Source organism: Zeus faber, assembly GCF_960531495.2.
Source record: "Zeus faber genome assembly, chromosome: 8".
In the NCBI taxonomy this organism is placed as follows: domain Eukaryota; kingdom Metazoa; phylum Chordata; class Actinopteri; order Zeiformes; family Zeidae; genus Zeus; species Zeus faber.
This window is the reverse complement of record NC_137195.1, coordinates 16,748,573-16,771,072: the sequence shown is the minus strand read 5'-3', so window position 1 is coordinate 16,771,072 and position 22,500 is coordinate 16,748,573. Positions and strand designations below refer to the sequence as shown.

The 22,500-nt window shown below is 49.0% G+C and overlaps 1 protein-coding gene across 1 annotated transcript in view; it reads right to left on the bottom strand.

Annotated features, from left to right (window-relative positions):
* LOC307233460 (neural-cadherin) overlaps window positions 1–22,500 on the bottom strand; it is a gene marked incomplete at both ends in the record, with an annotated part of 102,392 nt that overhangs the window by 11,919 nt on the left and 67,973 nt on the right. The window contains 11 exons of the mRNA XM_080004796.1: window positions 692–969; window positions 2,413–2,648; window positions 4,174–4,358; window positions 6,790–6,883; window positions 8,030–9,026; window positions 9,254–9,883; window positions 11,573–11,856; window positions 17,393–17,536; window positions 18,360–18,546; window positions 18,668–18,795; window positions 19,628–19,877. Coding sequence (XP_079860922.1) covers window positions 692–969; window positions 2,413–2,648; window positions 4,174–4,358; window positions 6,790–6,883; window positions 8,030–9,026; window positions 9,254–9,883; window positions 11,573–11,856; window positions 17,393–17,536; window positions 18,360–18,546; window positions 18,668–18,795; window positions 19,628–19,877 — 3,413 coding nt within the window. The remainder of the gene's footprint in view (window positions 1–691; window positions 970–2,412; window positions 2,649–4,173; window positions 4,359–6,789; window positions 6,884–8,029; window positions 9,027–9,253; window positions 9,884–11,572; window positions 11,857–17,392; window positions 17,537–18,359; window positions 18,547–18,667; window positions 18,796–19,627; window positions 19,878–22,500) is intronic.

The following is a 22,500-nucleotide window of genomic DNA, read 5'->3' as shown; positions in this document are numbered from 1 at the left end:
CTGAGCATTACACAAACGGCAACCCTCCGTCTCCTCTTTTTGATTCTGCCGAACATCTGTGCTGACGTTAATGGCTTAGGACTCAAAGCAGCTGTAGGCACGCGGGGGGATGCTAAGACTAATTATCACTGGAGTCATCATCCCCCGCCAGCCAAGTCCCGCTGTCCCACGCCAGAGAAACACCACCCAGCCCAGACATCATGGAGTGAATACATCCACCCTAATGCACTCCCGCATCATGGGCAGTAGTAGCGGGACCGCAGCTGACTTTAAACGCTGCGTCGAGGATGAGGTGGCTAAACGGGAGTCGTAATATTATATATTATAGAGGAGGTAATTTAGCAGACGCTTTTGTCCAAAGCGACTTACGACTTATTTATACAACGGTGGCCATGCAAGGCTCACCAGGCGCAGTTTGGGGTTCAGTGTCTTGCTCAAGGACACTTCATCATGCTACAAGGAGGAGCCGGGGATCGAAACGGCAACCTTCCATTTACTAGATGATATATGATTTATTAGATGATATAATATGATCTAATCTAACACAATACAATACAACACAATGCAATACAATACAATACAATACAATATAATATAATATAATATAATACAATATAATATAATATAATATAATATAATATAATATAATATAATATACAGGGACAGGACATCGTTTTGGACAGCCATGTACCTGTATCCCAGCTCGCTGTCCTGACAGGTGCCCCCATTGAGGCAGGGGTTGGCTGGGTAGGAGGAGCAGGGCAGGTGGGCTCTCTCGCGGCCGCTGCACCCACACCGGGCCTCGGCCGAGGCGGAGACGGACACCAGGGACGTGTTGCCCGAGCTCAGGGCCACGGGGGCGTGGCCAAACAACACCGCCGTGCTGCAGCCGCCTGTTTGGCTGCAGTCGGTGTGGAGACAGTCGTCCACGCCCACCTGAGAGACGGACACGCCCGCAGCCGCCTCCAGCTGCGGGGATGAAGGAATATAGTAAATAATAAACAATCTCTTTTATTGACTTTTTATTGCACTGTCAATTCCGCCACCTTAACTTCTTTATCTAACATTATCTTAGATAGAAAAAGAGTGTGTTGATTATGATATCAATGGCCCATTAAGGAAAATTACCAAGACTATAACTTTCCATGTACTTGCTCACTCGCCCATTCTCTCTCTCTCTCTTTCTCTCTCTCTCTCTCTCATTCCTGCTAGTTCTCTCCGCCCCCTCTAGTCATGTTCTTGCACTCTTTTATTTAGTTTGTTCGCCACCTCTTTTCACAACATAAATAGATCTTAATTATTTAAGTGCATCAATCAGTGGGTGTTTGTGTGTGTGTGTGTGTGTGTGTGTGTCATTCTTTTGGGAGTGTGCTCCTGCTTGTGTGTGTCATCAGTTAGCCTAGCTGGGGTATTGTGTGTGTATGTGTGTGTTCTAGTGGCTATATTTTACCTGCAAAAGTGATAAAGTTTGTGTGTGTGTGTCTGACGGAGCGTTTAATCACGTACATGAAGTGTTAGACGCGTACTAACTGCCTTGACGTGGGTGTAGCTTTAAAGGTTAATTTGTGTGTAATTAATCCTTAACCTTGTCCGTCTGTGATCTCACAGATGACGAGCAAGTTTTAAATCACACAAATCATCACCCTAAATGAGATTGTTGGATATATAAAAAGCCAAATCAATTCTCTGTGACATATTCTTAATTTTTTCCCACGCTTTAAATAAAATAACCTGGAAACAAAACAGATAAACCTGTAATGCGGCAAATGAGCTGAACAACCGACAACTGAGATAAAAAAGCACAAACTCCATCTCTGTGTCACAATTCAGAAAAATATATAATATTATATAAAATAAATTGAAATACAAATAGAAAAAGGGTAAATCAATACTACAATACACAAGTATGTATTAAGGTTTTTAAATGTAACAAAAAAATCTTAAAGCAGCACTGTGTAGCTTTGGATATTTGGGATGGTGCCGAGCGCACCGCTGGCCCGCCTACGTTTTGTATGAGCATTATTACTGGACTTTTTAACTGGCAATTTTATCATTTATTTTTTTTAAATAAAAGTTACCAGGCAAAAAAACGGAGCCTCACATCAAGGAAGTGACGTAGCGCCGTAAAGCACAACACACTTTTCCCGCGGTTTCGTACCCGAACACCAAAAGTGCAAGAACAGGCGTTTGGGGGTGAGCGTGGGAATGAAAGAGGTGCCATTGTCTATATTACAAGTCAGTGTACCATCAAAATGATTTTCAAGCTGTTATTTTAAGGTAAAAAAACAATGCTTTAATACAGATTGCAGTATTTATTCCTCTTTTTCCATTTATTTAGTATTCATTTTGTTATATATATATTTGTGAATTGTGAGACAGAATTCCTTCCATACACCCTCCTCTCCACCCCACCTTGGCTTGGCCGGCCGCCACATAGCCGTGCAGCCTCTCGGCCTTGTAGTAGGGTGAGCCGTGGGCCGCAAACCACACGTTGATCTCCCTCTCGCCCCGCCGGCCGGCGTCCCCCGCGGAGAAGATCTGGACATTCTCCGACGCCGTCTGGAGGAGCTCGGCCAACGCCTGACCCAGACGGGAGAACCTGCTCTCCTCCCCCTCTCTGCTGGCGAAAAACTCCTCCACCGTCAGATCTAGGAGGAGGAGGGAGGGAGGGCGGGAAGAAGGGAAACCTTTTCTTTATTGTTCCCATTTCAACAGCATAATCTGCAATGTGATAAAAGGAACCTGTTAAAAAGAGAGAATCCGAAAGAGGAGATAATAGGAGGGAGTAAAAGAGGGGAGAGGAGAGAGGAGGAGCTGAGGAGAGGGGAGGGGAGGGGAGGGGAGGTTAGCAGAGACGAGAAGAGGAGAGAGCAGAAGGGAGGAGAGGTGGGAGGAGCTGAGGAGAGAGAGGATGTGAGTAGAGGAGAAGAGAGAAAAGGCGAGGGGAGGGGAGGCGAGGAGAGGAGAGGTGAGGTGAGGAGGGGAGAGGAGAGGAGGAAGGAGAGACGAGGCTGGGAGAGGAGGAGAGGAGAGGAGGACAGAAAACGGAGAGGAGGACAGGGGAGGAGATGGGAGGAAGTGAGGAGAGGAGAGAGGAGGAGAGGAGAGGAAATCGGAAAGATGCAGAAGACAAGAGGAAAGAGAAGCTCGCACGAGTGAAAGGGGTAAATATAGAGGATGAAAAGAGAGGGAAAGTAGAAAAAAAAACACATTTGAGGAGCGCAAGAAGAGAGCAGAGACTCTTAAGTTATTTCCCATCATGCTTTGCTGCGTGCCTGAGAGGACAGGTTCGACAGGTGAGTCTCCAGCGAGCACGGGGCCCGGGGGTGCTGCCATCCACCGAGCAGCCCTCCCAGGAGACGTGTCACAGGCTACAAAAGCTGGGGCCCCGCGGCACGCTGGGATACCTGGCATCACATACATGTCAAACAGGGTTACCACGGCAACGCTGTCACAGCATAAGCTCTGGGGCCGAGGAAGGTTTCATGTGTGTGTGTGTGTGTGTGTGTGTGTGTGTGTGTGTGTGTGTGTGTGTGTGCGCGGTCGGTTGATGTCGACCCGTCTGGGAACAGTCTGGATGGGAGAATGTTGAAGTATGCAACAGTTTCCTCGGTTTATTCGATTGACTTGATGTCACAAAGCTTTGCAAATCAATGTAGACGAAAAAAAATAAAAATTAAAAAAAACTAAAGAATGGATAGGCCCCTCTATATCCCCTTATAATAAAAAAATATATTAATAATAACAATAAAAAAATCATAATAATTGTAATATTGATTTTAATTCTCACAAAAGTGCCTGGGAGTGCTGTCCTCCGTGTGCCTGCCAAGTTTCAAGGTCCCATGGCACTGTGACGTGGACTTGTGATAAATTACATATCGCATTATAAAAAAAAAAATAATAATTCATCGGCTAATATCTCAGACATCTGTTCACCAATCCCCGAGCCTCGGTGTTATTCGGACTGATGGTTCATGAGAAGAGGAGTTTCAAAAGATTTCCAAGATGTTGGGAAATCTATCCAGGCGGAGTTTGGTTGGTCAGGCAGAAACGACCACGGCTGAGATGTAGCCGTTTAGATGGTCATACGTGTAATATAAGAACAATCGTACCCATTACAAGAGGTACACTGGGAATACCTAATAATAACAATCATAGTCACAATCGACTCACTGGACAGGCGCAGGGAGCCGGCATTCTGCAGCGCCTCCTGGGGGAGATCAGCGACCAGGACCTGGGCGGTGGAGGTGACGTCGGGCCAGGTCCGATCTGAGACCCGGACCTGGAGGCTGTAGGAGCCCGGCGGGGTCCCCTCTCTGACGCTGAGCTGACCCGTGTTCTGGTTCAGACTGAACAACCTAAAGACAGAGTAAACAGAGTACGTTTAAAGGTAGCGCGGGCTTAGGCCCTTATGACATCAGAAATGTTGAACTTGACTCATTTTTACAAAATAAATGGATGGAGAAGAAGAAATGGAGGAACATGGATGAATAAAATCAGATAAAATGTGTGTGTGAGATGTATTCAAATTTTGGACTATTCAATGACTTTTAATATTTGTGACACCGAAACTGATCTGGATTTTAAGACACTCTTGCTTTATAAAAATACCACTGTGGTTGTTGTTTTAGATAATATTACTGTTGATCTAATCATATCTGTAGAGGATATCATCATCTGCAATTTTAGTAGTTGCATTATGTAACATCATTCAGGGCCACTGTAGTTCTCAGGATTGACTGTTTTGATCGTGCAGAGTTTTTTTTTCCCAATTCATTAATTCAGTGAAATCCTTCCACGGCCAAAAAAAAAAGAAGGTATTCAGAGCAGAATGGGTTCCCCCACACAAATCACATGTAAAGTATTGTTACGGCTGGCTGTGGGAGGAATGAGAGGTCAGAAGAGGAAATTGAATTAGGAATTCACTGCAACCCAGCAAACGCAAATAACACCACCCCCCCCCCCCCGGGTATCGTCCGTGCTACATCACCTCCCCACCCTCAGAGCGGAGGCTGCAGTAACGGTTTAATGATTTCCCGGGCGCTGCGGTGGCCAGACACTCAACGCCGCACTTTAGCGGCGGACACGAGACATTTTTCACCTTCACGTCTGATGAGATGGAGCTTTGTTCGCGGTGATTCAGACCCTACCAAGGACAGTCCTCTAGCCTGGAGGGAGGACAGGCCGCGGCCGGCGTGTCACCGCGTCAGCCATTTCAAATCCAATCCCATTTGAACGGCTATGAATGAATGAATGAATGAATGTCATAAAATCAGAGGAAAAACATACGCCATCGCAGGGATGTGGAGAATTCACCCTGGCCAGACGCACGCACACACACACACACAGACACACACACTTTTGAGCAATGGACTTATCCCTGTAGCACGGAACTGACAAACTGTGATTAACTAAACTAAATTAGACCCCAAAACTAGAGCTGTCTGATATCGATATAAAAAAGTAGGCATGAAATCGATACGAAATCAAACACCATGATATTTTCGACGATTTGAGGCTATTATTGGTCTGGTGCAATATTTAACTTTGACAAAGGGTGGGTGATATCACCAAGAAATACTTATATGCTTATATATCAAGTAGAACCACATTTTTAAGGGAATGGCCGTCGTGAATGAATTGAATATCCATGAAAGCTGCTCCGAAAAGCCACCCGATATCAATACGTTGGATTTCGTCAGCGGCGGCGGATGCTTGTATTGTTCATTTCACTTTGTTAAAACGAACTAACTCAGGAAGTCAGATCATAATATCAATGTTATATCAACAGCAGTGCAGGGAGGAACCGGGCGCAGACCCCTGCAACCCCTCTTTCCCTCCGTCCCTCCGGCCCCTCAGGTGTCTCATGAGCAGGGGAGGGGGCCGCAGAGCTCCATCTGGACCTCCTTTCACGCCCAGCCCTCTCTAAACCAAACCCAAAACCGCCGGCTCCCTCGCCGCGCTTCACTTGGAATATTCAGCGCGTCTGCTTATTAACTATTGATAAACCACCCCCTCCTCTACCAGCCCTTTTTTCTGTTTTTCCTTCACTTTTCTGCTTATCTTTCTTCTCCGCCTCGCGGCCCCAATTACCCTCCGTCTTCTTTGTCACATCTCCGTGCTCTTTATGTCTCTCCTCAAGCCTTAAATCTGTCCATCCTCCTCCTCCTCCTCCTCCTCCGTCTTCTTCTTCTTTGTTTTACCGGGTTTCCTCTCTTCTCCTCCGTCGGGCTCGGAGGAGACACGTTACCTGTTTGGGCTGCAACACTTTTCTTTCCTTTTTTTTTTTTTTTACGTCAAGGGGAAACTTTTATCTCGGCAACTTCAAAGCGCCGCTGCATGGCATGTTCTACAAATTGAGTTGCACAGGGAATTGAACCCCTCACCCAGGGAGCGGCGATGCCTTGCTCTACCTAATCCAGTAATGCAGTGTAACACAGATGATCCCCCACCCCCCCCTGAAATTTGGAGGGAAATAACATTTCCGGCGCATTCGAGCGTCGATGTTTTGTGTGCACGATGTAATGCAGAGTGTGGGAAATGTTGTATTCTATATCTATGACACGTGCGAATGAGATAAATGAATAAAGTAATAAAGAAATATTTACATGAATAAATAATCATGAATGAATGCATTCCCTCTATCCTTTATTCTCTTAGTCGTCCTCTCCCACGACTCAAAGTTTGGGTCTTTCTTTGCTCTTTTTTAATTTTTGTATTTATCTTTTTCATGAAAGCATGCTGAGAGATTTATGAATAACGGATGTTCGGTTCCAACGTTTACAGCACCTGGACGCTTTGCCCTCGAAGCGGTACGCCTTCTTGCTCCAGTCGTCGAGGTCCGGCGCCTGGATCTGACCGAGCGGCGTGGCCGGGAGGACACCTGTCGTGCAGACAAACCGACACGCGCGACACACGGGGAATTATTAATCGGACGCCTCTCAGGTTTCCCGACTAGAGATCGGCAGCGGGAAGAGAGGGAGCGAGGGCAGAGGCAGCGAGGAAGCAAAGCAAGAGAAAAAGGAAAGAGGAGAGAGGAGAGAGAGAGGACAGGGAAGAATAGTAGCACTTATTTAAGGAGATAAGGCCGCCAGCGACAATTCCTTGGCATGCATGGACAGGCTTTGACAGAACAGTCGAGGAGGGGGTCGTTGGGGTGTGGGGGAGGGGGCGGGGGCTGTACCCCCCTCCAAAAAACAAGCTAAACGGGGCACTGTAATCTCGTTAGCCGTGAAATCGCCGGCTTTTTTAAAAAACGGCTCCTGTTTATGAGCCTGTCAAACCTGGGAGTTAAGCTGCAGTTAATTGTTTGCTCCACGGCGTGTGGTTCTGGCGCGTCGTGGATCCCTATTAGCAGGTTAATGTACTTTCATCTAGAGAAGGCCCCGCAGAGGGGATCCACTAAAAATACATTACAGAAAATCCTCCGTTTTTCCAGCAAATTACAGCGAGCTGACAGATGGTATGAAACGCTAAATAAGTGATGTGGGCTGAGGAAAGGAAGCAGCCGAGTGTGACAAGAACTGTCTTAACAACACGGGCAAAGGAGCCGTCTTCACAGGAGGGAAAGAACTATTTTTCACGGGAAGGGGGGAAAAGAAAAAAAAAAAAAAAAAAGCCTCTTCAACAACACGGGGAAAAAAAACTGCCTGAACCAAAGACAAAGATATTTAAAACATGATGAGGGAAAACTTTCCAGTTGGACTCAAGATTGAGAGAACGGAGAGGAACAAGACAGAGGATACCGTCTGATGATGAAAATCGTGGATGTGCTTCTCCGTGTGTGGAAGCTTCTGCCAAAGAATAGGAGTTATCCTGGCATATAACATCGAGAAAATTGAAATATTGATGATGATTGTTCGCTATCAGGAACCCTCGAACAAGGCCCCCGTAGCTATGGTACAACCACTGAGCGACTGCGGTTGTACCAGATCAACTCCGTTTAATTCCATCTTAAGTACAACATGGCCGACACCGAGCGAACAAAACAACCTGTACGCCGATAACTGTTTAGTGCGGTGGGACGTACCCTCGTAGCTGTAGACGATGAAGTTTGTGTGTCCAGGCGTATGGGGGTGGTCGTTCCTGTCGCCGATGACGACGGTCAGCGTGCTGGTGGAGCTCATCGGAGGGGAGCCGCTGTCGATCATGAGGATGGGGAGGCGGTACTCCTTCTGCCGCTCCCGGTCGAAGGTCCGGAGGGCGGTGACGGCGGCGCTGCCGTTGCGCAGGTCCGTCAGGTTGAAGTTGGTGGCGTCCGACGTCAGCATGAGCAGGCGGATGGAGAAGGGCCCGCCGTTGGACGACGTGTCCCGGTCGACGGCGTGGAGGAGGAGGGACGTGTCGTTCACGCGCACCGCCTGGGGCGCCTGCGCGTTCTCCCAGACCACGGGGCGGTACGGGACCTCGAACTCCGGCCCGTTGTCGTTGACGTCCAGAACCGTCACCATCACGATGGCGGTGCCGGTGAGGGGCGGGCTGCCCGTGTCCGTGGCGAGCACCATGATCCGGTGCTGAGAGATCTTCTCCCTGTCCAGGGAGTTGGCCACCACCACCCAGCCAGACTGGTCCACCATGAACTGGGAGTAAGGGTCAGAGTCTTTGGCAATTGTGTAGGAGAAGCGGCCGTTTTGACCCGAGTCCTGATCGTCGGCCGACACCTGAGCGACAATGGTCCCCACCGGGACGTCTTCTAACATTGCGGGAGCCTCATAGAATTGTGGGAAGAAGATGGGGGCGTGGTCGTTGGAGTCTTCCACCTGCACCAGACAGTGAGCCAGGCTGAAGAAATCGGCATCCTCTGCCTTCAGGGTCAAATTGAAAGTCCTCTCGTGGGGCTTCTCGAAGTCGATCTTCTTCTTGAGCCTGATGACGCCACGTCGGTTCACTTTGTCCGTCTCTACGAAGAACTTCCTGTCCTCGTCGCCCCCGACAATACTGAAGGTGACCACAGCGTTCTCACCCTGGTCTCCGTCGGTGGCGGAGACCACGAGAACCTCGCTGTTAACCTCCAGCTCTTCGGCCACCTATGAGAATCAAAACAAACAAAAATACCTATAGTCTGAGATCGAATATTAGCTCCTCATTACTTTTCATAAAAAAAAATTTCAAGATTATTTTCCGCCAAAAATGACCTGATTGTTAAAATGATTTTTCAGACCAAAGCCGTGTTTCCACAGATAACCGTGATAAGCCTGACATGGTAGAACAGTGAGAACGCCAGTGGCGGTAGAAGAGGAGTTTGGGGCGATACCTGTGCGGTGTACACCCTCTGAGTGAAGACCGGAGGGTGGTCGTTGACGTCGGACACCACAATGGTGGCCGTCCCTGTCCCCGTCAGGCCTCCGCCGTCTCTGGCCTCCACCACCACTAGGTAGCGGTCCTCCACCTCGCGGTCCAGAGAGCGCAGCACGGTGTAGATGGTCCCCGTGGCGGGGTTGATGGAAAACAGGTTGAGGTTGATCTCGTTGCGGATGTTCTGGATGATGCGGTAGGTGAGCACGGCGTTCCTGCCCTCCTTGGGGTCGTCCAGGTCCGTGGCGCGCATTTCCATGACGGACGTGTCGGCGGGGGAATTCTCGGGCACGTGGCCGACGAAGCAGCCGCCCGCGCCCGCCGCCGCGCACGGGAACAGCGGCGCGTTGTCGTTGATGTCGCGGACTTCCAGCAAAACGTCGGCGAATCCGGTGAGGCCCGTCCCGCCCTGGTCCGTGGCCAGGACCAGGAACCTCCAGGCGGGACGCTCCTCGCGGTCCAGCCGCCGCTGGGCGTAGATTCTGCCGGTGCGCTCTTCGATGGTGAACTCGCTCCCGGCGCCCTGCCCGTGGAGGGAGTAGTGCAGGGCGGTCTGGTCTGCGTCCAGGTCCGGGTCGGTGGCTGACACCTGGGCCGCGCAGGAAGACATACGCTTGTTACTTAGGTATACTAAGGTGGCCGTCAGAGTTGCAGACAATGTTGCTTCTACAACTGAAGTCAACTGGGATGATCAACGTCAGCCATGGCCACTTTGAATAGAAAAAACAAAATAGCTCAAACTAAAATCAATGAATCAGTGCTACTAGGCTTGTAAAAGCAGTTGCAGTTTTCAATTTAGTTCAGTGCCGCTCTGTAATCATGGGGGGGATTTAAAAAAAAAAAAAAAAACACTCCCCGCTTTTCCCGCTCTATTTTTAATTGGGTTGCTTCTTATCAATTCGCTGAAATCTCTTTTGCATTTAAAACAACATGCGCGTGCGGAGGCACCGCGGCAGTCCAATAAAGCTTTACATTTGACTTTTGTTCTGCCTGGATAACCGCTGCCCGCTATCTCCCCGAATGGAGGACAACAGCGGCAACAGTCACAGAAACACTCATGTCCTTCCCCACAAAAACAATTAAAAGTTATTAGTTGCCGACAGAAGGTGGAAAAGTACACGTTATCCGCCCCTTTTTTCCTCCTTTCACCGGAGGGTTTGTTTATAGGAGCCTTTGAACCCCCCTCCCCGTCTGCATTTCCTGACAATACATCGCGCGCACACAACATTGATGTATTTGCGCCACCGTCAAAGAGGCTGCCGCGCAGGTAAGAGTAAAGAAGGAAAAAAATAAATAAAAAATCCTTTCAAATTGGATTTTCTGCTCCATTCGCTATCTGCGGGGCGGCATTAATGCGGGATCGCTGGGTGCATATTTGTGTGTGCGGGGTTGTGGGGGGGGGGCGGCGGGGGGGAAAGGCTCCTTTCCCGTCACACGCCAGCAAAACTGATGAGAATATTAAGGGAGAAGGTGAGCCCACGTCGAATCAATTCCCCCCGGGGGGGGCTGGGTGAGAGGAGACCCGTGTGGAGGTCTGCTCCCCGGAACACATCCCCCATCCGTGACCCCACCAGCGGGCTTCCCTTTGGTTTGGGATTTAGCTCGGCTGGTCAAAGCGGAGGACCGTGGACTTCTGAGCACGGGGGGTGACGAAAGGCGGTTAAAACCAAGAGGGAAAAAATAAGGTCACTTCTGAGTTTCCGGAGCAACTTTTCCTCTCAAAGGGAGAGGCTCGCAGGCAGGCTGTATTGGGTTTCAGCGCCTTACACCAGGAGAGTGTAAGTGTCAGCCTGTATTGTGTCAGCTAACTTCACATGTGCGACGCGTTAGTATCTTTGCACCACATCCCCTCTCAGTCGACGCTCCGGGCAAACTTCGCTCTTTGGTTTCGACTGTGACAAATTTTATTACATTACTCCGCGTAAAACCCGATCTGTTTCTTAATGTAATTTCAATAAACGTGGCGACGGACCGCTGAACAGCCACGGAGACGCCGTCATCGCGAGGTGCCGCCTTCAGATCTTTCCCATTTAAATCCGTTTTTTATCCGCTAAACGCATTGACGTCTATCTGAAAGGTCTTCAGGTTGTTCTCTTACTTTGGAATGGTATGGAAGACGGAGGACACTGGGGTTTCGGGAAGCACTCTCAAAGGCCCTATTTCTAAAGCCCATGTTGAAATGGATGTCACCTCAGACGGAACCCAAAACGAAAGCACGCCGTGACGCCCCCCCCCCCGCCATAACACCCAGGGAGGAGTGAAAAGCTCGACCCCTGACCTCTAAGACGAAGACGGGCAGCTGGGTCAGCTCCTCGCTGACGGCACCGTGGTACTCGGTCTGTCCGAAGACGGGCGCCTCGTCGTTGCGGTTCACCACGTGGACGACCACCAGCGTCTGGTTCTCCCACTTCCCGTCGGACGCCACCAGACGCAGCTCGTAGCGCTGCTCCATCTCGTAGTCCAGCGCCTGGGCCACGAAGATGGTGCCCACCTCGGGCTCCACGTCGAAGGTGCCCAGGGCATTGCCTGACGTGATCTGGTAGCGCAGCTTTGCGTTGGCACCTGGAGAAAAAGTGAATAATAAAAGGGACCGAAATAGAGATTAATCCGGCACGTGGGCAAAAGCCCCCTTTCCAGATAATCAGTCACGTTTTTGGTTGACAATCCGAACAATGCGTAAGAAAAAACATTGCATTCCAATTAAACGACTTTATTATCTATTAACTGTCAAATCTAGACAATTGAGTCCAACAGCCTGGCATCGTGTCATATTCTAAACAAAAATCCGAAGGCACCTGGCATCCGTTACAACGCTACGCTCCACAATGCGACGCTTGATGGGTTTTCATTTTGGGTTAGCCATGGTTTGTCAGTGGGCTTCTCTTCAATAGTTTAGATTCTCCGTTTGGCACAAAGCCTGCTGAAGGAACATTAATTTGGCACACACACACACACACACACGCAGGCGCGCACACGCACACACACACACACACACACACACACACACACACACACACACACACACACACACACACACACACACACACACACACACACTGGCACACAAGCGTCCGTCGCTTGTTCTGCTGTGTATGAGTCAGCCCGCGTGGACAGGGCCGATCAAATATTTTCGCAGGAAACACGCTCCACGCTTTTCTGCCTCACAGAGGGGCTCATTAACAGCCCTGAAATCCTCCCCAAATCCCCTCCATCTCGCTCTCTTTCACGCTCTCTACCTCCCTCGCTCTCCCTCCACCTACATACACACTGGGTACAGGCGAGGACGGGAGTAAATGATGGATGGACACACGCGCACCCCCAAAGACACAGTGGAAGGCAGAGACTCGCGTGTAGGGACTCCTGCAAAGTTCGATTTTTGTAGGTGACTTTTACTCGCACCGTCTGTTTTCCCTCCACTCGCCACTACTACTCCTACACAGAAAGCCACAACATTCATTTAAAAACAATAAAAACAGAACTACCTTTGTTGTTTGTCATTGTTGTTTGGCATTTTGGCCATTGTAGATAATCATGATATACAGTCTGTATTGCGGTATACCTGGGAATATGATGTATAATGAATTCAAAGGAAACATTGACACTGCACTGAGATCAGATCAGAGTGCAGCAAACCCACTGACGGACAGATGCTCTCTATACCCCCCCCATACACACACACACCGACGCCGACAGTGTTAAGTGTCCAGGCCAGAGGCAGGCTTGTCTAGGTCGAACCTTGTCTCTGTTTACCAGGACCAAGGAGACTTTAGCAGGCAAACACCATCTGTGGAGACACATTGGACCGTCATTACCATACGCACTGCTCCTCCTGAGAGAGAGAGAGAGTGTGTGTGTGTGTGTGTGTGTGTGTGTGTATGTGTGTGTGTGTGTGTGTATGTGTGTGTGTGTGTGTGTGTGTGTGTGTGTGTGTGTGTGGTAGCAGCTTAAGTGCACCAGTTCGTCACAGCCTCTGAGCAGGATTTGTCGTGACACTCGCCGAAAGGTTGTGTGTTTGTGTGTTTGCGTGTTTGATTGTTTGTGTGTGCACTGGCGTGTGCGTGTGTGTGTGTGTGTGAAAGGAAGAAAGTTTGTCTTTCTTTGCTTGTGTGCATGAGTGTGTGTTTGTGTGTGTAAATACAAGTGTGTGTGTGTATGTGCGTGGGTGTTTGTTCGTGCATTTGTAAAAATGTTTGTTGTGTGAGTGTGTGTGTGTGTGTGTGTGTAAGTGCAGTAGCTCCAGTGGTTTTTTTTGCCTCCAGCAGCCTCCCTAATGATCGGTCTGGCCATATGGTGTTGCCCCCTACACACACACACACACACACACACACACACACACACACACACACACACACACACAGACACACACACACACACACACACACACACACACACACACACACACACACACATTCAAGGGATAGGGCTAATTTAATTTGCAGCATAGCAGGAGGCCCAAAATTCAGATTAAGGTCAGATGTGCTCATGGTCGTTGGAGGTTGAAGTCCCTCGATGCTGACTCCAGGTCAGCGTTACTATTTTTTCACCAAACGCTGAAAGTCAGAACTCTTCTTCATCCTCAGTGTCTGCAGCTGATCTGCCATCAGCCATAGAGTTAGTTAGAGATCTAGTGTCTAATCTAATCCAAGACAGACACTACATAACTCCTGGACTTTTCTGCTTTTTAAAAATAATCATTTTAGTCGATGATTTTCCCTCTTTCTTCTGTCTTCTCTTCTTTCTGCTGACTGGAAAATGCTCATGTAAGTGAGCGTTGAAAACAACAAAAACAGAACACACACTCACACCTACACACACGCGCGTGCACGCACGACCGCAAGCACGCACACACGCACGCACGCACGCACGCACGCACGCACGCACGCACGCACGCACACACACACACACACACACACACACACTCTGCACAAATGCTCCTGGTTGTGATGACTCCAGACTACTGAAGTGATGTGTGTGTGTGTGTGTGTGTGCATGTGACCCAGAGGCGTCATCGTCAGAAAACACCGACCTCAGCAGAAAAAACGATTCCTCCTCATCTCATTACCAAAGTGACTTTGTTCGGCACATTTTTACAGCCGTAGCAGAAAAAAAAAAAACCCAAAAAAACAAAAAAAACACAACAACAACAACCACAACAAAAAAAAAAAAAACACGTCTGGTGAACTCGCTGTGGCAGCTAATCAGCTTAGAGGGGATGGGGTGGTGGTGGGGAGGGTGTTCTTGAAATGAGGTGTTCTGAGACTTCCACCACCCCATTTCTCTCATTGGTACCAGACTTTTGGGAAAGGTTAGAGAAGCTGAATGGACCACAGATGTCTGGACGCCGAGCACACGGCTCCTCTGCCTCCCCGCTCCGCTGACAGATTGGGCGACATATTTCACTGTGATCTCTTCCCCCAAGACGCCCCTCACTGCTTCTCCAGCACATTAAAATGAATCCCAGCTTTGGTTAGATATGTCAGCAAAATACTGGAATACTGGAATAACCTAAAAAATCTCTACGGGGGACAACGGATTTCAAGATCGTTAGGAAATTGGGAACCTGACTAATCCCTGGTGTCATTAAGAAATTAGAATTCACTAACTATAGGCAAGGCTTGTTTATTTGCACATTTAACACAACAGGCCAATTAAAAGGCATAAAATAGATGATTTAAAAGCGAAGATGAATAAAAGCATGGAAACAAAAAGCTAAAAATTGATAAAAAAGACATGACAAAATCGTAATTTAAAGGAGATATGATAGTTTAGTGACATTTTATTAAATTTACACCCACAATGAAGGACCAAGTGTAAATTCTTTCTTTCTTATTATTAGATTAGATGTCATTGCACAAGTACTGAGGCAACCAAATGCATTTCTCCCACCCAGCAACCGATGTATTTAGGAGCACTGGGCTGGTAATAGCGGCGCCCGGGGAGCAGTTAGGGGACTGAGCGTCTTGCCCAAGGACACAACAGCATGCTACCAGGAAGAGCTGGGGATCAAACCTGGAACCTTCTGATTACTAGAAGACCCGCTCTCCCTCCTGAGCCACTGCCTCTGAATCAGCACATGGTGATGACACCTGCATCACTGTGTCTTGTAAATGTTTCTCTGTGTGTCTGTGTGCATGTGTATGCGTGGGCAAAATCCTGCACTGTTGATGGTGACAGGTGTTGTCACCATATTAACACAAGGTTAAACTGACACAACTAAGCAAAAACACACACACAAATAAACACACGCTCATATACACACAAATACACACACATGGCCAGATATTAACTGTAGGTCAAACAAACTAACTTCATTCCAAGAGACTCTCTGACCACCTGGAGCGTGTGTGTGTGTGTGTGTGTGTGTGTGTGTGTGTGTGTGCGTGCCCTTCCATAGAGGAGTGGAGCTACTCTGTTTGGTCAGCCTTCAAAGCAGCTTGCTGTCGCCTCGAATCACGATGCCTGGACAGACACACACCAGAGACACACGCGCAAGCAAACATATTCTCCAACACACATTACAACACACAGACACACATTCAAACCATGTGTAAACACGGTGTAGACTCACACCAACGCACGCTACAGTGAAAAGATATAGACGCGACTCCAACCACAGCTCTGAAGTACAGTCACACATAAGAGCTCATGTGTAAAGCTGCTTAGTTACAAAGGAATAAACGATAGAGAATGACGCCGAAAAGAGAGAGGGATGCCTACGCTGCCTCAAACACACACACACACACACACACACACACACACACACACACACACACACACACACACACACACACACACACGTGCATACACACACACACACACACACACACACACACACACACACACACACACACACACACACACACACACACACACACACACACACACACACCTCACACCGAGCAGGTTGTGCTGACTCAGCAGGGCTGCAGAGCTTAGTGGGATCATGTCTTGTGTTTTACAGCTAATCCCATCACTAAGACAGATCATCTCCCCAGACACACACCGGCCTGTCTCTCTGTCTGCTGATCTGTCTACCTGTCTGTCTGTGTATCTGTTTGCCTGTCTGTATATCCGTCTGTCTCTCTGCTTTTCTGTCTGTCTGCCCGAATGTAAAACGCCGTATCCCCGCTGGTCCCCCACGGGCTGTGGGCCGGTGGTCCAATTACCACCCGGGGCCCCGAGGAGCCGGCGGAGTACGTGCCAGTTCAGGGATGAGCAGATCACATTTGGGAGGGAATTATCTCTGTAGTTTGCCATCTTAGCACTTCTTAACTCCATATTCAGCGTCTTTATCACCCGGCGTGCGCTTTTTTATCAGAAGCACCGACAAAGCAGTCTGGAGGATAAACACTACATCCAGACGTTTCCATATTAAACACATAAAAAAAAAAAAGCTTTAGTCTCTCAAGTCGGGCCTTAATGGAGCGTTTCACTTCAGGTGTCACTCTCCATTCCTGCGTTGCCGGAGGTTCGAGGGCGCCGTCGCCGACTCGCGCCCAAGATTTAGCGGCGTCATTAAGAGAGCGGTGCGCTTGTTATTCGGCTTTGTTTAGTTCTGTTTTTCCTGCCTGTTTACCCGGGTGTGTGTGTCTGTCTGTGTGTGTGCGCGTTTTTTTTTTTTGCCAGCATAGGAGACGGGAAGCGAGGGACAAAAACCAACACAAAGAGACAAACATCAAATGACGTCCTCACGGGAGCAGAGGGAGCGCCTCCCACATCTAGCGCCGAGCCACCGCCATCAAGAGAGGGAGGGGGAGAGGAAGAGGAAGAGGAAGAGAGGGAGCGATCATGAAAGAGGAGAGGCACAAGCTGCGAGGGGGAGAGAGACCGAGAGATATTGGTTCAGATATCGTTTAAAATGTATCTGCCATGCCGTCTTCTCTCAGGAAGATTAGGGTCGTGCCTCATCGTCAGCGTCAGCATCCAAACACGGCACAAAAAAACGAAACCCAAGCAGCTGTTGAAACATCCACATCAATTCACTTCAATTTGAGGTTACGGGAGGTCGAGGACGACCGGAAGGAGCTGGTTCTCCCGTGGAGAACACTGAGGGACCGGACATATCTTAAGGGGTTATAAGTAGAACGAGCGGTCTTACCTTCGTCTTCGTCGTTGGCGGTTACGGTGATGAGGATGAAGCCCACCTCCTGGTCCTCCTCCACGCTCACCTCGTACACCGGCTGGTCGAACGCCGGGGCGTTGTCGTTGACGTCGGTGACAAAGATGCGGACGTAGGCCGTGTCTGAGCGGGACGGAAACAAAAACGCCACAGGGTTGGATTACTTCTTTAGGTTCGCTCGACGTAAGAAAAAAAGCTCCTTGTGGGCGTGTTCTCGTGAGTAACAAATCAAACCGAACCGTGTAAAATCTCCCTGACGGATCTGCGGACACGATCAGTTATTATGCACAGGTATGTTGATATGGAAGTCTCATAATTTAGTATTTGCCAGGGACGTAAATCAACGACTAAATGCCTTCCTCTAAACACGCTGTATCGTCACAGCCGACAGCACCGTCACAGCCCTCCGGCTCGGAAGGAAAGGGTCGCTTTTGCTCTCATCTCACTGGCCGCGTTGGAAGTGACACGGAGGGCTGGGCGGGGTTTCGATCTCCAAAGGGTCAAGTGAACTCACACACAAAACTCGAAACAGAACGGTGAACGGACTTTCAGCTCGAGAAGGAGAGCAATACTGTGTCCGATTCCCAGCGACCGATCAGGATAAAACCGAGGGAACCGCGTGGCTCCCGAGTACTGGCGGTGGGGGGCCGGGCGGACGGGGAACAGACGTCTTTTGGAACAACCTCTGTCGTCGTTTTGCCATCATGGACCCGAAGCCCTGATTAGCCATTAGTCTGTTCCATTAGCACGGCACTAATGATGTGTTAATGAATGGAGATGGTCGAGGTTGTAGTCGGGAGTAGAATCAGGACAGTGATGGACTGGTTATTACCGCTGCCTGGAGACAAGGGCTAATGGATGCAATGGTCAGGTAAATGGCGCGTGCGTGTGTGCGTGTGTGTGTGTGTTTGTGTGTGTGTGTGTGCGTGTGTGTGTGCGTCCACACCAGTGTTGGGCTGCCCCTGCTGGCCAGGCCGGGCCGACTCGGAGCTGTCCTGGGACTGGACCTCGATCAGGTACGAGCCCTTCTGCTCGCGGTCGAAGGAGGTGCGGGTGTGGATGGCGCCGGTGTAGGAGTTGATGCTGAAGTACTGGGAGTCTCCGCTCTCGTCCTTCAGGATCACGTAGTTAATCTGCACAGAAACGACGAGAAGACGGAGTAAATCCTCTCCATCCGTCTACATACTCCTGGAGGTGTTCTTATCAAAAAAAACCCCAAATCAAGCTGCATCGGTTAATCTGCCGTGTCCTCACCATCCCGTGGAGACCAGAGTCCATGTCGGTGGCTGACACTTGGGCCACCGACGCACCCACCTCCGCCCCCTCTGGGACCGTTGCCTCGTAGGTGGAGGACAGGAAGAAGGGAACGTTGTCGTTAACGTCTGGTGAAAAGAAAAGAAATAAAGAAAGAACCCGTCATCGCTATGAACTCAGTCGGGAAAGGGGAAGGACTGTGAAGTTCTGCTTAATCTCACCTCCAAGGAAAGTTTCCCCTTTTTTTTCTATATATTCTTTTTTTTTTATGAAAATGGAGTTAGTAGCGAGGAATTAGCTTCCAAACACCCTCAGGACCACCCCACCCACCCCACCGCCCTCGTTTCGAGGCTGTCAGTTTACCTTCAGAAGCTGCAAAGCCAATTACACAGCCGCATATGGGTTTGTTCAAAACCAATCAAAGTCAGAATTCCTCCCTGCACCAACCCCCCACCCCCAGCCCCACCCCCACCTCCACCCAGTCGTGGAGCTCAGTGGATGAAACGAGGCGCAGTTAAACGATGCAGCGTGTAGCTCGCTGTTTAGCTCCTCGCAACTGCAGTTGTTTACTGTCACAGACGACCAGACACACGTGAGCTATGCTTCTTCATTACTCTCACTCGCCCCCCCCCCCCCTTTCTCTCTCCCTCTCTCTAGTTCGTTTCCCGACTCGCTCGCCCTGACTGCTCCTCCGTCCCCCTTCTGCTTCTTCGCCTCTTGAAGTCTCTCTGCTGCCAATTCAGTGAGTCGACGCGGTAAACAAGAAAAAAAGACAAAAAAAAACAGCGAGCTGTGAAATGCGATGTAATGTGGATGTGGCTGGATAAGTACAAGTAAACAGACAGAAATGAAGACCAAAAGATATGAAGACGGACAAACAAATGCACCGACAGAAAGACAGACTGTGTACAAAGTCAAATGAGGAGACAGGCAAGAGACACAGAGATTTAACCCCCTCACCGGTGACGTTGACGTAGACGGTGGTGAAGGAGGCCAGCGGCACCGCCGCCACGTTCTGGACCCGCACCCGGAGCGTGAAGAAGCGCGTGGTCTCGTAGTCCAGGTTCTCCGCCACCAGGATGGAGGCCGAACCGTCGGCCCGGTTGGGCTTGATGTAGAAGCGAACCGGCATGTTGGTCTCCGGAACCTGGCCCTCCTCCAGGTTATAGGTCACCCTGGGGTCGCCGAGGGGAGAGGTGGCCTTGATGGTCTGCGGGAGGAGCGAGACGTTAGGTCTCCGCCCACACACACACCGCTGGGAGTGCGAGACTCCTTTGAGTGCAAGACTCCGTTGCAATGTCCTTAGGAAGGAGGAGGAAGTGGTTCTACAGCAATTTACTTTAGCTGACAATAAAAACTGTTGATTTCATGTCTGATGTTGATTTGACTGACCCCACCCACACCACAACCTGCTGGAATTCATGACGCAGAATCTGTGTGATATGGAAGTGGCTGAAATCAGGTTATCATCCAGATCAAAATGAAACCAAAAAACTGGGCTTCAGTCTGAAAACGTTTCAACTCAGAACCACATTTTTCCTCGAGTCAATCTGCCATAATGGTTGCAATCCATCAAGGACCCAAATAATATGAGACAATGTTGGTGCACAAATGACTGCATGCTGTTTGACAGCTGTGTGCCGTTGAATAGTACAGTAATTAATCTCGCTGGCACTTTTTTTTATAGCTGCACAAAAGCAGTTTCCAAACAAACTTAAACCAAAATGACAATGCAACACACACAAGCAGATTTTTAAAAGCCGGCATCCAAGAATTCTACCTTCTAAGGGCAGTGCAGAGATCAACTCCTTCTATGGAGATATCTGGACTGGTGTGTGTGTGTGTGTGTGTGTGTGTGTGTGTGTGTGTGTGTGTGTGTGTGTGTGTGTGTGTGTGTGTGTGTGTGTGCGTGCGTGCGTGTGGATTTGAGTTCAGTACACACAGCATGTGTGTGTGGGAAAGTTAAGTGCATGTCAGTGAAACATTGTGTCCTCTAACAGCATCCACAGCAGAGCTTTTAAGACTCGTGTTCCTTGGGCTGCATCCAGTACAGCCTTCTGCTGTTTGTGTGTGTGTATGTGTGTGTGTGTGGGTGTGTGTGTGTCTATGTGTGTGTGTGTGGATCTTCAAGTTTTATGTCCTTTGTGTCCACATGGCCACACAGTCCTAACCCGTGTATTTTCTACGGCTGAATGGAATTACCCCACCCTCTCTGCTTCACACACACACACCCACACACACACACACACACACACACACACACACACACACACACACACACACACACACACACACACACACACACACACACACACACACACACACACACCTTTGTATAACAGGTTGTTCCTTATTCTACTTCTCCCAGGGTGCATCTGGGATGCAACATGGAGCTGTTCTTACCCCCTGGACTGAATCTCATTGAAAACCTTTGAAAATCCCACCGGCCATTAGCACATCTAAGAGTCTAGAGCCAGCAGAGGTTTCAGCTAGATCTGGTAAACAGACCCGTGTTGGTCAGTATCGAATAAAAATTACAACCCAGATTTGCAGGGCACATCGAACAGGATCTCTATTCACTTCTCTATTCACTCTGTATTCTATTCACACACTGCGAGACGGAGAGAGGCCATGGAAAGAGATGTTCCCGCCGAACACTTCTCCGAAGAGCGACGCACATACACACTTTGAGAGAGTGAGCGCTGGACTGATACAAGCCATAAATGGGAAGATAGATGTTTGTGTGGGGGGAAAACAAGAATCAGAGAGAAAGAGGGAAAGAGAGAGAGATGCTCTCAGGAGAAGAGGGTGCGACATGGAGGAGCTCTCAAACTTTCCGCTCAAGCGTCACTTTTTTCTTTTTCTTATCGCCGTACGTAACCATAATAAAGACCCTCTTCCAGCACCAATACCTCAGATTCCTGACAGACACACACACACACACACACACACACACACACACACACACACACACACACACACACACACACACACACACACACACACACACACACACACACACACACACACACACACACACACAGCTCAGAAGGTGGCACACAGTGCAGCAGAGCCTGATGGGATAGATAGGCCATTATCTTGCCAGGCGTGCTGCAGAACAACAAGGCTGCACATAATTACTTCCTCAAGGTTGCAATTACTGTCGTTTGGAAATTCACTAATTACGGCTTCTTCAGATAACTCCACCACGACAGGAGGCCATTTTTAAATGTTTAATCAGGGAAGATGGAGGGATGAATAGATGGAGGACAGAGAGACGGAGAGAGCGAGAGACGGAGAGAGAGCGCACGCGCTAATGAATGAATTAGACTGTTAAACACGCCTAATTTGTATTTAGAGTTTCCAGGATGAATTACAGTGACAGTTCCCAAAGCACAGAGCAGATTCTTACAGTGAGATATCGCTGCAGTCGCACCGCACACGGACTAATGAGCTTCGGCCGCCGCACCGCACAATAGCCACACCACGGAATTAACTCCAACAATCATTAAATGAATATCAAACACCACGGAATGAACGTCGGACACAGAAGAAGAGGAAAAGGAGAAAAAAATAAATAAAAATCTACAACCCCCAGTATCACAGAACACCACACCTTTTTGGGTCATTTGAAATGTCCACCAATCACGCACACAAACACACACACACACACACACACACACACACACACACACACACACGCACACGCACACACACACACACTCCTACACTCCCTCTACATCACACAGTTCGGAAGATTGTGATGTATTCTATAAAATAACTGTTTCAATTGGACTTGGCTTTGAATTGTTCCTTGTTAAATGTATGTTTGT